Source organism: Apus apus, chromosome 20, assembly GCF_020740795.1.
Source record: "Apus apus isolate bApuApu2 chromosome 20, bApuApu2.pri.cur, whole genome shotgun sequence".
NCBI lineage: Eukaryota > Metazoa > Chordata > Aves > Apodiformes > Apodidae > Apus > Apus apus.
In genome coordinates, this window is record NC_067301.1 from 5,319,964 (window position 1) to 5,335,175 (window position 15,212).

Below are 15,212 nucleotides of genomic sequence, written 5' to 3' on the forward strand. Positions count from 1 at the left end.
GCGCTTTTAAATTTCAGCCATATAAGCATGTGTTAGTTTTTACTGGTGAGAACATCCTTGGCACTAGATGTAAGCTTTTGCAGAGCTCAGTGATAAGTGTTATACTGGCTCGTGCCTTTTGGAAATATCCTGGAGAGCCAGGGAGGGTTAAAGGCTTTTTCTGTTGGAAGCAGTGCAGGCAGGCTGCTTCTCACAAAGGAATTACGGTTCTTTAGAGATTTTATAGTTCACAGTGTGCTGGATATAAAACTGTTTCATGGTATTCAAGCACTTAGGTTATTTTCCAGTTAGCATGACCAAATATAATTGGTATTCCAGATCATGAAGCCAAACACTTTCATCCCTTGTAGCCAGATCCACAGAATTTGATGCTAAAAGTTCAGTAAGGCGGGTGTTTTTCCTGCAGGACAAGGTAACTTCCTGTGCTGCAAAATGCTGTCAGGGTGTGAGAGGAAACACATTGCACAGCTAATCTTTTAGTGGGGTATGGAGCCAGGTCTAAACTTCACGTGCAGTATGTTAGGCTTGATACTGAACAGATGTAAAATAATAAAAAGATTGGGTTTAAAATTTGAAACTTTGGAAATTAGTATCAAGAATGTAAATTTATTGAAGGAGCTTTTATTAGTTTCTTGTTACATAGTTTCTCAGTTCATCTGTTGTGTCATTACAATGTAGAATTCACACAGTTAAGATCTGCTGGGTTTCTGTGGGTACAGGAACTTGATGAAATTCAGTCTCTTTAAATATATATAGAAGTATTTCAAAGGCCAGACACTCTGTAAACTAAGTGCATCCCTGTAAAGTTCCATATGGTTCTTACTTGCCTGATACTCGTATTTTTCTGCAAAATTTTAAATTTATGCAATATGTTAAGTTCATATGTGTGCTTCTCTCTTCTTAAAAGGTCTACTAAGGATTCCTCCAGTTTCACAGTTGTTCTGAACAATCTTCGTGTATTTCTGATATTTGACTGGTTGTTACTTGTTCATGAATTTTTATCTACTCCTGGAGATACCAAAAAGAGGGAAAATCTCCATTCTTCCCGGCAACGCGCTCACAGCAGTGAAACAACTGTCCTGCCAAAAGCAGTGAAAAGTGGAGTGGTTACAAAATGCTCCTCACTCCATGTCTCTGCAGAGAAACAACTGGAAGTTAAGGTTAATGTGACAGGTAAACATGTTCTTCTCTGCTGCTTTTTTAGGAGCTTTATTGGTTAAATGCCACGTGCTAGTGGAAAAAAAAGGTCCTCTAAAGATAGAAAATCAAGAAACACGCCAGAAGTGCTGAACATACATTAATGGTGTTTTCAATTGCCTGGTTTCTTATTTGTTGTTTTGTTAAGGAACTGAGTTTGTGGTCGTTGAAGACATGTCTTGTTTTGATACCAACGCAATCATTTTGAAGGGGACCACAGTTCTCACTTACAAGCCCAAGCTGTTAGATCGTCCTTTCTCTGGGAGCTTGTTTGGCATTGAGGTAAGAAAAAAATAAATCTGCTTTTGTAAAATATCTAAAGTTAGAGGATCTTGTGAAGATACTTTACTATAAATATGGGTACAACAGGAGTAGTACCAGAACAACTGATTTTTGATATTTGTTAGTGAAATGCTCTTAATCTACAGCATCTACATGGTTTTATATTGTTTCTATTAAGACATTGAAACACTTGACTATAACCTTAAAATATTGCTAGTTACTCATCTAGCTTTGAGTGATAAACTGGCAAATTAATTGAAAGCTGAGGAGTGACTGGATAGACAGAAGCCCACATGGTAGCAAAGGCCTGCAGGCTGTAATCATAACTGACTTGAGGTGAACAAGCAGTATCATGCTATTGGAATATGCAAGCAGAGATCTTTTGTGAGTAGGAATTCTGAGTAGGCAAAGTGATCTTTAAATCCTATTCAGTAGAGCAGGACCACAGCTGGAGTGCTGTGGCCAGTCTTGGGGAAACAGGGCTGAAGAAGCTCTGAACAACTGTGAGAACAAGAAGAATGCTCAGAGTTGAGGGATGTATAATATATTGGGGAAGTTTAAAGGAAATTGCTCAGAGAGGCTGTGCAGAAATGTGGTAAATCCTAAATGGCTATTGCAGACCAAAGAACAGTGTTGTCTGTATCTGTGATAGGAGGAGAAGTGGAGTTCAGCTTAGCAGTAAAGGGACTATTTGGTTGCATATAAGAATCTCTTCTCCTGAAAGTACGGCATGGCTGGTTGCTGGAATAGATTGTCTGGAAAGATTTTAGAATCTGATGTCTTTAGGTTTACAAAGGAATTGTCTGTAAAGAACAGTGGTTATAGTTCATGTTTTGTGATTGAGTCAGTCTTTGATTTTGAGGTTCTTGCCAGGCCTGATCTCTTGGTTCCTAACTTTTCATTTTAAACCCTTTTTAATTTTTAGGTTTTTTCGTGCCGGTTAGGAAATGAGCAAGAGACTGCACTGTCAATCATTGATCCAGTACAAATTCAAGTGGAACTTGTTGGGAATGCTTCCTACCCAAGTGGTTCAGGACTGTTGGATGCTTTCAATAGTGGGGATTTTCCTCCTATTCTAGAGGTAATATTAAAGGCCTGAATAAAACTATATGCAATAGAGAATATTAGATGATGATTTTGCACAAAAATTTTTATGCTGAAGGATTCAAAGAACACTTTTAAGTGTGTAAGAGAAGAGTAAGATAAAATTTTCATGAAGTGGAAAAGGCAAAGAAGCCTGCAGAGAAAGTGTTCTTAGTGGTAACAAAGGAGTGATTTCTGGGATATGTTCTAGATATTAATAGTGGGGGGAAAAGTGGGATGATAATGTAGACGTGTTAGTAACTCATAAGTGAAAGAAAAAGGTTTATTTTCTGTATCTCATTGTTAATGTTTATTAAAGAGGAAATCTCTTTAGATTCTTTACTGTTACACCAAAGGAAAACTGTTTCTTCCCCTGGTATATGCTTCTGATGCTTCTGGTTGTTAGTAAATAGTAGCAAATTTGGTAATTTTATTACTGGAGCTTTAGAGCAGTGTGGTCGTCAGATTTTTAATACTAAATGTTGTCTTCCTTTGTGAAGAGCTTTGTTAATGTCCAAAGTATACATATAAAGTATGTAGAAAAGGGTAACAAAATTTTTATTTTTTTTTCCTTTAGATTCAGTTGCAAGCACTGGATATCAGACTGTCATACAATGATGTTCAACTGTTCTTGGCAATTGCTAAGTCAATTCCTCAACAGACTAGTGCAGCTATGCCTGACTCGACTGTATTGACTGCTGAAAGTACTGCTAATCCTTCTGGCTTAACACCGGGGAATGAGGGTTCCTCCTTGACACATGAAAACAGAGAGATGTCCAAACGTGTCTTGGATCCTGTTCTTGGTACGTTTTTAACTGTTGGAGTGAACCAAGTTTTATATTTAGAGGAGATCCCTGCAGTGTGAAGCTAGACTGTGCTTAACAAAAAAGGTGTTGATATCTTCATCATATACAACCTTCACTGATTTGAATCATCTGGTGATAGATTATACTGATCATACTACCCAAAAAAAGTAGATTTTTTTTTTTTTCTGTTTGTAGTACAACAGTGGGTTGTTTTATAACAAGTTTTATTTAGCACTGCTTGTCACTGTAAATCATCATGTTGGAGTACTTAGGTAGCAACCTTTCAAAAGGGGAGAGGGGCCACAAACTCACGTAAACTGATAGTGAAATGGAAAACATAAGAATTACTAGTTATCTCTTCATATCTAGCAGTTTTGTAGTCACATGGCTTTTTTACAAATTCATCATTTGGTGTAGTTGGCACCACTGCCTGATAGCAATAAGGAAATCCACACTGGTGAAAAAGGCTTCCTTCTCTGCTTCTGTACTTGAGAGCCACGTGGGGAGTTCAAAAGAAATAGTGAATGAAGGGTTGGTTTACAAGAGAAATGTTTTTTCCAACTGAAATTACATGGAGCACGTTGACTTCCTGTAGGAGAACAAAAAAAGTCCATATATTCTAAAATGCAAACATTATGATTTGGGGCTTTCTTTTTCAGGTTTGTCTTACAAAAGCAGTGCTGAATCGTATGCTTTTTCTGCAGTTGCAGTCTTAAACAAACAAAACCCAATTTTCATGCAGACATATCTTAATTTTACAAATGACTATAAGTAGATATCTGTCAAATATTTGTAATTGGTTGAACTGTTGGGTTACAGAGGTACAGCTGGCTCGCCTCCAGGAGCTGGGATTCTGTATGGAAGACTGTCGTAAAGCTCTTTTGATTTGCCAAGGTAACATCAAATATTCTTAGTTTTTCATAAGACCTAACTTGCAATGAAGTAAAAACTTCCAGACTGCAAGGTAGTTGCTGCAAAGGCACTATTTCCTTTTCTTGACTTTGGCTCTGTGTTTGCTTAGCATCTTCAGTATTCTCATTATTCTGTTGTACTACTGTGTAGAACCCACCCCTCAAAGGTTGTTCTTTCCTTTTGGGAAGTGGTGGGGGGTGTATTTTTTGTTTGGGGTTTGTCTTGGTGGTTTATTTTCTTTCACAATACACCTACTGCTTGCTGTTACCCATCTCTTTCTCTTTAGAGCACTTGTTTCCATCTTTCCCATTTGAATTGTATTCTACCTACTTCTCTTTAGAGCACTTGTTTCCATCTTTCCCATTTGAATTGTATTCTACCTACTTCTACATGCAGTACATGAAGATGAGCACAAGTGATTATTTTTTAGCACTGTCATGTTTTCCACCTTATTAATTGGGACTTATTAATATAGATTTATATTATGTTGCCACTCAATTTGCAAACTTCAAAACACATTTTGTAGAAAATACCCATTTATTTATAATCTCATATTTATGTTATTAAATAGAATACGTGGTAGGTACTCCTGGTGTCTTTGTTACACTCTTAAGAGAGAGGGAATTAGTTGCTTCCATATTTTTTTTAAATAAGTACACTTCAGTGAGAAAGTAGAGTAGGTAATGATTGATTAGCTGTTTGGTTTTATCTAAGGTGACTTGAAAAAAGCGGCAAGTTGGTTATTTAAGAATGCTGAGCCTTTGAAGTCAGTTTCCCTGAGCGCTTCTGGACGAGACAGCAAGGGGATGGTGCCTTTTCAGTTCATCTCTGGAGTGGAAATAAAAGCAGAAAGTATATGCATTTGCTTTATTGATGACTGCATGGACTGTGATGTTCCCCTTGCTGAGTTAACCTTTTCACGTGAGTATCCTGTTGTGCTGAGTGACTTGCATGAAATGACTGGCAGTTCCTCTGTGTGTGCAGCACCACACTCTGCTTTCTAAGGGCTTGCAAAATTTCAACATTTTAGTAGTGGTGGTTGTTGTGTGGGTTTTGTGGGGGGTTTGGGTTCTTCATTTTGTTTCTTCTATTTTAGTGTGGTTTAAGTTCTGGTTTTAAGAAGATTACAGTCTTTTTAGATTACAGTCTTTTTAAGATTCTAGTTTCCCCTTTATACATCACATAACAAATAGAATCTGTCCTGAGGAGAACCCTAGGGAGGTTATTTAAAGCATATTATGTTATGCTTTTTGTACCATTTCAATTTAAAAGACAAAACCTTCCATTGCTTACTTAACAGTTCACAAAATGAGGAGACTTGATTGTTTTGCAGTAGTATAACATTCACTTTTTTTCAGGTTTGAATTTTCTCCAGCATTTGAGTGCCAGCCCAGGAGGTTATGCTCATTTTACCCTCTCTGGAGATTATTACAATCGTGAGCTTTCAGGTGAAGTACTGGGGGGGAGGTGGTGGTTTTCTTTATTTAAATTTAGCAAAACAGCCTTGTCTGCTACAGTAGCCTGGAATTCATGAAATGCATGCAAGGGAACATGAAAGGTGGCCTTTTGTGATTGTGTGTGAGATAACATGTGATCCTAGACAAGATCTCCTAACTTGGTATCAGATGGAAGGATGTCGAAAGTAGAGAGTGTGCTGATATGAAAGTTGCACTGAAGTTTTCAAATGAAATTGCTTAAAAAAGTTATCCAAGGACATGACAGTTGCATAACTAGCTGTCTCTGTATTCACTTTTCTTTTTTAATATGTAATTGTTTTGATGCATTCAGTTTATTACTATTTTTGGGAAGAAAGAGCACATGAGGTAGGCAATTAGGCTGAAGACAATGGATTAACATAAGATGACCTTCTTAATTGGTATTTTAGATACAAAAAAGCAAGCAATGCCTCAGTACAGGTCAGATACTGACAGGAAAATAGTGTGTTTTCTCTGAATTGAGAAACTCAATTTTCTGTTATAAAGTTGATGACAACAATCTCAGGAATTATCTCAATAACAGTGGGGGGTTTTTGTCGTTGAATATACCTATGGTGTTTTTTTTAAATAGCTTGTAGACCTTTGTCTCTTGCAGTACTGAACAGTAGGCCGACTTAGGCATACTTGTGTGAAAATAATTTTCAAAACTGTGTCAGATAAGTTAGTTCAAGCTAACTTCAATATGAAGCTGTGATTCCCTTCTAATGCTTTCCTGTTAATTAAGGTATTTCAGTGAGACCCTACATTATAGTACACACTGGTTCAAAAGGAGGAGCTGGAGCAACTTTAGTATTAGCTAGTAAATCATAGAATTCCAGGTTGGAAGTGACCTCAAGGATCACCTGGTCCAACCTTTCTAGGTAATACTACAGTTTATATGAGGTGGCTCAGCACCCTGTCAAGCTGAGACTGAAAATTGTCCAGTGTGGGGGAATCTACCACTTCCCTTGGGAGACTATTCCAATGTTTGACTGTCCTCATGGTGAAAAATTTAAATGAAATCTGCAGGCTTACAAGTTCTTCTTGAAAGCGGATTAAAAGTAAAGGATCTCATTATTAAAGTTGCATTACGAAATACTTAGGTATGTAAATAGCATTTCATTGTGGCCTTCAAGTGTGTAACAACACGTGATGTTCTGTGTTGGTCCTCAGGCTGGGAGCCATTCATTGAGCCTTGGCCATGTTCAGTCTCCTGGCAGCAGCAGCCGTCCAGCCGCCTCCACCCTTCCCGCCTGAAGCTGGAAGTGAAGGCCAAACACCGTCTGGATATCAACATTACCTCTGTCCTCATAGGTAGGTGGGAGGATTCCCTGACAGCATCACTGCACAGTCTAATTTTCAGTGTACTGAAAATGACAGACATTTCCAATGGAGTCCTGCTGGTGTCCCATAGATGGAGAGAAGGAGATTTGGCACAACTCCCTAGAACCTTCACATGATACTGTACACAGGTGTGCATTTAGGCAGCCTGTATTTTATCAGGTATTGTGAAAGTGTAAAGACATGAGCTGCATGCTTTAATGGTTAGTAGGAATTCTTTCTCTGGTCATATGAATTCTATCAAATTCACATGTTATTTGAAATTTATTTTTAATCAGAAACAGGCCTTCATCTAAAGCTTTCTCTACTTTACTTAAAAATATTTTTATAAGCTTGTTATTTTTCACTACGTTGACAAGCACTGTGAGGAGCTACTTATTTCAGTTCTGCAGTGAACTGTCAGTTCCTACCTCAGGAAACCAAAATATTTTGTTCATCATTAACTCAAACTTCATGTAAGCTTCTGTGTTGTGGGACTGTGATTGTGTGCATTTCCCGGATATATTTTTGCTTATTCTGTCTGCAAGTCTGAATAATTTAGTGGTTAGAATAAAAAAAATATAAGCAACTGAGCTTGCAGATGTAACAGAGGAGCCTTCCTTGCTCCTTGAATATTCGTCCTTTCTCCTGCAAAGCCTGTGGGGTTGGGAGAAAGAGGAGCTAAAGTGGGAGGAAAAGGTGAAAATCAATGATTCATAAGAGTTCTCATGACGCTTTTTAATACTAGTGATAACGAGTAGTAAGGCAAGTTTCTCATTAGTGCTGTGCCAGAGGACTCTTTTGGTGTCTTGATCTTTATGCAGGAATGTGCACTTACCTCTTAAAAAAGTAAAATTAGAAACTGTTTCTAACATAAAAGCATGTAGGGTTAGTTGCCTCCTCAGGGTGAGCTCTTACATTGCCACAGAAGTATCTTAAGAACATGGAATTCCAGTGAAAGTTAAAAAAAGTATTTTAAGAATATAAAAGTAACTGGTTTTGAAGACACTTCTGTGATTTCGTGAGCAGTTGTCTATTACTAATGTAAGTAATACATTAGTATTTTACTTCAGTGAAAAAGCACTGAAGTAAAACTTTTGCCATTAAAGTCGAGTATCTTTACTATTATGAATTTAACATACTTTTCAATGGCTTTTACTGTCACCATGGATACATTTGCTGTCTATGCTTATATTCCTCTAGAACAATACACGTGTACCAAGCAGTCATGGATGGAAGATTACTGTAAACAGGAGGAAGAAGTGAACATAATCAGTTCAGAAGACTGGATGGGTTCTTCGGTGGATCCACCATGTTTTGGGCAGAGTATGATACTCCTTAATCACATCTTATTTGAAACAGTCCTGACACACCCTGTCATCTGTCTAATGTGTTACAAACATAAGTATTTGGTCTTCATAGCATAAAAAGGATTGTTAGAGATACTTGGCAAAAAATACAGAAATGCTGTTTTCAGCTGAGTTGGGTTTGATTCTTTACAAGCAAAAACCTTTCTGGCTGCTTAGCTTGGAGTGAGAACTTTGCACTGCTAATTCTGCTTCCTTTTCTTGTTACACTTTCTCAGTTAATGAGTGACTGTCCTGTGAAAGATTAAGTATATTGAGATTAGAGTGTGTGCAGTTCAGAGGTGATTTGCCTCTTTCTGTACCCCCAAAGACCTAAATGTCTGGGTTTCCAGAAAAAAATGCTGTTGTATTGATAAAACAATTCTCTTAAGTGATAGCTCTTGATATGTGGCAGGTCTTTTCACCTGTTTTTTCTCCAAGTGCTACTTCTGGAAGACATTCAGCAATTTAGTAAGCAGATGGGTAGAGACTCATACGCTGTTTGCATGGTGCCAGTTGTTTGTATCTCTCCTGATGCATGCACACCTGTATTTGTGTTTTTTCTTACCTGCTAACTTTGTCTTTCCTGTCTGCCAGGCCTTCCTCTTGTCTACCTTAGAACTAGGAGTACAGCCAGTTTGACTAACCTAGAGCATCAGATCTATGCTAGAGGTACTGTATAGCAGAGAGAGACAAAAAGGTTTTTGTCTTTGGAAGACTCTTGTACAGTAAATACTGTTTTGTATATGTGACTCGCTTGTAGATTGGTCTCTGTATTTCAAACAGACAAACAAAAACTCCAAAACCAACAACATATCAGCTGCTTTGCTTTTAAGCTGCTTAACCTTGCATTTCATCTTGTCTTATGTTCCACTCTGGGCCCTTCTGGAGAGAAGAAAGAAATGTAACTAACCCTATGTAGGAAGGTTGTCTGAGGAATGTTACTGAGTTGTTGACTATTCCATGTTCTTTTTGTAGAGAGACAGTATAGGGTGATTAAAAATAAGTTTAATCACAAGATTCATTACAGTCTAAAAATATCCACCAGTGTGTTTGATATACACACTTAGGCTTGATTCAGTATGTATTTTTAACTACTTAAACCATTAAAATGCCTTCAGAAGGAACAATCTGTTTTCAAGAAGCCTTAGGAAGTACAATGTCAAATAAATACCCTGGTAGCTTGTTTTATATTTGACAGTCCAGGTACAGTCTTTGGGCAAAACCACCAAGTTTAAAGTAAGATTATTTTTTTTTATCTTTATTTTTTAAGCTTGGTGACATTATGGAGTACATAAGAGCACACTTGATGAATACGTTGCCATTGTAGAAAAGTGGCAGAATTGGAGGAGAGAAACCTTTCTATAAATCTACATCTGTGGTCCATTCATACTGCCCCTTAGAAACGTTTTATCTGAGTGGTTGCAGAGAGTTTATAGATATTTAAAAAAACCCCACAAAACCCAAACCAAAAGACTATAGAAGGATTTATTTTCCTGAGGTGTTTTTTTGAAGTTGTTTTTTTTTTTTTGCATAAAAAAGCAAGCAAAACCTCTTAACACTTCTGGCTTGGATTTTAGTGGATGTTGCAACTGAATAACTAATTCTTTTCATACAATAGCCTCAAAATGTGACTTCTACATTCTTTTGAAAATCAGGCTGTTGTCCCCAGAATTTTTTTTTAAAGTCTTAAAAAAATAGATTGGCAGTCGATTAAATGCCAGATTTGATTTACATTTGGCTTCTGGTCTGTAATTTTGTAGAACCTGAGCTAGCCAAATGTATAAAGTCAGGCTCAACACTAAAGATTGTTTTATATGCAGTTGGCTAAAATCAGAGTTTTCCTTTTCAAGAATTTAATCATCTTGCCATTTAATTGGAAAGAGCTTTCTCTGAAAGCTTCAGTGAGATCATATTTAATTCTCTACTGCCAACGTGGCATATAGGAATTTGTTGTCATGGATTTGGAAGAAAGTTGCATACGATCATCAGTAACTCCTTCAAAAACTGTCTTACCCACCCTGTGTTATCCCTTCCTGCCTCTGGAAACCTTAAGTGCTTAAGTTATTATAGGTTAGGTGCATGTTATGGTGGGATGAATGGAAGCGACTGCAGATACATTCCATAGAACAGATTTCATTTCTGTCTTGCCTTTTCTTTAAGCAGCTGATTTATTGTGTGCACCTTCTTTCTACTTCTCTCATACAGAAAGATGTATGTACTTAGGGAGCAGCCATTTATCTTCCTTTTTAAGTAGTTACTAGAATTTGACAGGGTTTTTTTCTTCTATCCAAACACAGTAAGTATTTTCACAGATCTGATGTACTGCAGCATGGAAGTTGAGAGTAACACTTATGTGCTTGTTAGCAATGCATTCTTGAAAAAAGTCATGTGCTGACCCAGCATTTGATCAAAACCAGATTACCTTTGGTTATATTAAAATTATTTTTCATACTTCTTTTTACTAGACTTTATCCTATATAGGAAAATACTTCTACTTGTTCAGTCTTTGAGGATAAAAATACCATTTAAAGATAGTATTGGATAATCCTGTCTTTGTCATGTTAAATTGAGCATAAATCTTTATTTTAAGTGATTATGTGCTTAATGTCCTGAGCACTTGGATGTACATGAAAAGTTATTGATTGTGATTGGGTTTTTAGTTAGGTGTTCTACATGTTAGTTACAACTGGAGACGTATTTTATAAGACTTGACGTGAAGAAAAAAAATGTAGATTAAACTACATAATTATATGTAGATTAATCCTGGGTGGAGTGATGTAGGGGAAGCCTTTCTGTTTGTTTTATACCATTTCTACAATAGTTACTGTATTTTAAAATAGTTTTAGTGATATGTTATCCTGTTTCTTCAGTCTGTTTTTCTTTAGTTAGTGCAGGCTGTGGTTCTTCAGCTGTTCTCTCATCCTATATTAGTATCTGATGAGTGCTTATCTTGCAAGCATTTAGACAATTCTTTCTTCTGTTTTGTAGCTGAAATGAAGACTCCAAAACGTAGGCAGCCATTTGTGCCATTTGCTCTTAGAAATCACACTGGATGCACTCTGTGGTTTGCTACCCTAACTACAACACCTACCCGGTAAGAGCTGTTGTGGGATCACTTGGACAATACTCATCTGGCTTCTCTTAACATGTCAGCCCAACGCTATTGTTTCCAGGGCTTTCATTTTCCTGCAGAGAAACATAGCCAGCTCCCAGTCTTTCTTGCTGTGACAATGAGAGAGTTTTACTGTTATAAAAAAGAAGTTGTGTTTTTTTTTTTGAAGAGTCCAAAAGGAATTTGGAAACCGATCAGATACTTTCATGATGTATGTTTTATGTGTTTGCTGCAGGACTTGTGAAGAGTGAGGCAGACTAAAAAGCACTTGTTACTGGAAGTAGTCTTTTTGTCAGTTTGTAAAATGGTGCCATTCTCTTCACAGGGCTGCACTGTCTCACAGTGGGAGTCCAGGTGTAGTTCCTGAGGAAAACGGGACATTGCTGGATGATGCCCATAATGTCAGTGAATGGCAAGAAGTTATCACGGGACAGGAGGTTCCGTTTGAATTTGAAGCCAGAGGGAAACTCAGACACAGGTGAAGGAACCAGGCTGTATGTTTTAAAACACTCCTATGGAACACATAGAATCATACCTGAGAGAACACTAGCAGATGTTAAATAAAAATTTATTTATTTATTTTATTCTCCTGATAATGTTTTATTTTAAAATAATTAATGTATAAAGTGAAATTATCAGTTGTCTAGTAAGCAGCATGTGCTATCAGGGGCAGTCATTCCTAGATGTGAGCTGTATCATTATAAGCTTTTAGGAAGATATAAAGGCCTCAGTTATTCTAAAGGACTGGGGCAGGGGGAGTGTTTTTAAGCATAAGTGCTAGCAGTGTTACAAACTAGAATAATTGGTTAGCAAGTATGTAGTGTGCTTTTATTTTTGCTTATATGATGCATTTGTACTTCTGTATGTTCATTAGGGAAGGTTGAACTATTGAATAGATGTAAAATCAGGTCTGTCTGTATCCATGAAATGGAATAATTCTTGAGACTTTTATCTCTTTGGTTAGATTGTTGCATTTTTTTAAATCCACAGGATGTTTTTGGTTTGAAGTGTTTGTCATTTACACTGTACAATAACGCTTAATAGTAATTTCACTTGATCTAACCTGGCAGGCACACACATGATCTAAGAATTCATCAGTTGCAAGTGAGAGTAAATGGCTGGGAAGAAGTCAGTCCAGTGTCTGTAGACAAAGTTGGAACATTTTTCCGATATGCTGCACCAGATAAGAACTCCTCCTCTTCCACTGTAAGTTCTGATTTGGGAGTGTTGTGTAATTGAGAGTAACTGTGTCTGTGAGATTTTGATACTGAAGCAGCTGCTGTGTGAATTGTCCTCTTCCCAGTTAGCTTGGATCAGTTTGGAGATGCTGGGTTCCTATGACATTTTTATGCATAACAAATACAAACGGAGCAGTCAACAGTCTGTGTTGGAGCAGTCAGAGCTTCTTGTGACAGAATTAATATATTGGTGACTGTGGCAGGGACTTGTGGAGATGGGCCTCTAAGCACAGCATTTCAGCAGCTATTTTCATGTCTTCTATTGCAGGAATGCTTTTCATTTGTTTAATTTACTTAAAAGAAACATCACTGGCAATTTCCCGTAAGCCCACAAATTGTTGAAATCTGTGGCTGCTTAGACAAAATACACTTGTCATGAAGCAAAATGCAATAGTAATAATCAGCAGGCTGGCAGTAGGTGGTTGAGGCTTAGCAATAAAAATGAGCTTGTGGATTTCAAAACTAGTTAAATTTTGAGACTAGCTACTGAAAATTGTTGAGCAATGGAGAACTTGGATGTTAAGATCTTTTTGGTGTAAACAGGATTAGAAGTTAATTTCATGGCACTACAGAGAGGAGCCAGGGGTATCTTGAATACTTTCTGATCTTTTTATATCAAAGTATAAAAAGCATCAGCTGTCTCTGGGACTCAATTCTTGAGGGAAAAGGATGAAATTGAATGAGCATTGCAGTTCAGGAGCATCTTCTGCAGCTTCTTTCTTTTTTTTTTTTTTTTTTTTTTTTTTTTTTTTTTTTTTTTTTTCAACAAAACTTCCTTCAGCTTCATTTCTTTTTAAACCAGTGTCACAAACAGGTTTTGCTAATTCAATTCTGACATGTTTTCCAAGCTGTATTGAAGATCAGAAATACCAAGTGCTGAAAGTATTTAGCTTGTTCTTCTGTAGTAATGAAAGTAATATCTTAAAAGTTGAACAACTTCTAACATCCTTGTTTACTTTTCTCCCAGCTTGGAAGCCCAATAAGTAGAACAAATATAATACATCCACAAGTCTACGTGAGTATATGTTTTCATTTTTTGATAACTACTTAAATAAGATTACAGATTTCTACAAATGAACTGGTTTTCCATTTTTTAGAACCTTTTGAATAGAAAGGAAACAGAAGTCAAGCAAACAAAATGAATTTTCAAATCAGAACAAGTATTTATCGTAACTTACCATTCCCCAACCATGTCAGTGGTTATTTGAAGAATGGGTTTTAAATTCCATTATGTGAGCCCACATAAAACGTGGTTTTCAGGATCCAAGTGTCAGTGATGACTTTGTGTAATGTAGGGAGATAGAACACCACAGTAGAAGGGCAGCTAAGAGTGAAAGAAGTATGAATATCTTAAGAAAGCTCCACCTTATTTTTGGAGCTTTGACAGATGGGAATGGTGAGTGTTGGTTATATGAGGCTTGGAATTCAAGCTCTATTAATTTATAAACTAAAGTAATAGTGAGTGTTAAAAGTATTCTTTTAAGATCTGTATTAATCTTATTTATACTTGCATAGCTTTGAAAAAGGTAATGGAGTTAGTATTTAGAGTTGCTTTTTTTATATTAATTTGATTGTGTTTTCAGGAGGAGGTTCAGGATTACAAATAATTATTTATAAATAAATATAATAATTTATGAAACTATATATACCTTAGGTGTAGCACATGGTTGGACTCAGTTGGCAAGTTTTTATTCTGGCAGTTACTGCTTCAAAATTGAGGTGTCCCTCTTCTAGATATAATAATTACCTGAGCTTTTTAATGCTTTTAATTATCTTCCAGTTTTCTTCATTGCCTCCAGTTCGTGTGGTGTTTGAAGTGACCATGGAAGGGAGCGCTCGGAAGGTGATCACGGTGCGCTCAGCCCTGATGGTGAAGAACAAGCTGGAAACACCAATGGAACTAAGACTAGATAGTCCTTCTGCTCCTGACAGTAAGTGTTGCATGTTCCTTCCATACTGTGGGGAGTCTTTAGCTTCCTTCCCAAGAAGGTTCATAACTGCCTCTTAATGGTTGACAGCAAAGTAGATGTCCCTGGAGGGGAAATGGGTAATGTTACGAAGAAAGCGATGAACCAGGTGAGCTAGAGAACCCAGTAAGATTTTTGCTTTATTGTTCAGGTAAATGGGGAGAGCTGAGGCTCTGTAAAGACTGAATCTTCTTTCTGTATGTAGCATGTGCTATCTTTCAGCAGTAGTCTAGAAGATTTCAGGTGTTAGCATGATGCATAAGTGCAGTCTAAAAATGTAGTGATATGCTGATAATGTACCCAAAGTGTAACAAATGAGGTCTTTTTGAAATAAGCATTTTCACTAAAGCATCCCAGGAAAAATAATTTTAACTCCAGCAAGTTTTTAGTCTGTTTTCAATTTCGGATTTACATACCTGAATTTGTCTGCTGCCAGATTGTGAACAGGGCTTAAAACCATGGGTTGGTGTT

The 15,212-nt window shown here is 37.0% G+C and overlaps 1 protein-coding gene across 5 annotated transcripts in view; it reads left to right on the forward strand.

Moving 5' to 3' along the window:
* Positions 1-15,212, forward strand: part of VPS13D (vacuolar protein sorting 13 homolog D) — a 101,722-nt gene that overhangs the window by 30,791 nt on the left and 55,719 nt on the right. For 3 of the 5 annotated variants that reach the window (XM_051637052.1, XM_051637053.1, XM_051637054.1), the window contains 15 exons: positions 908-1,173; positions 1,346-1,479; positions 2,405-2,560; positions 3,140-3,365; positions 4,188-4,262; positions 4,995-5,201; positions 5,639-5,728; positions 6,929-7,069; positions 8,279-8,401; positions 9,019-9,093; positions 11,413-11,518; positions 11,862-12,014; positions 12,607-12,742; positions 13,742-13,789; positions 14,555-14,705. In XM_051637052.1, the coding sequence (XP_051493012.1) occupies positions 908-1,173; positions 1,346-1,479; positions 2,405-2,560; positions 3,140-3,365; positions 4,188-4,262; positions 4,995-5,201; positions 5,639-5,728; positions 6,929-7,069; positions 8,279-8,401; positions 9,019-9,093; positions 11,413-11,518; positions 11,862-12,014; positions 12,607-12,742; positions 13,742-13,789; positions 14,555-14,705 (2,087 nt within the window). The remainder of the gene's footprint in view (positions 1-907; positions 1,174-1,345; positions 1,480-2,404; positions 2,561-3,139; positions 3,366-4,187; positions 4,263-4,994; positions 5,202-5,638; positions 5,729-6,928; positions 7,070-8,278; positions 8,402-9,018; positions 9,094-11,412; positions 11,519-11,861; positions 12,015-12,606; positions 12,743-13,741; positions 13,790-14,554; positions 14,706-15,212) is intronic. The other 2 variants (XM_051637055.1, XM_051637056.1) reach the window with 1 other exon arrangement.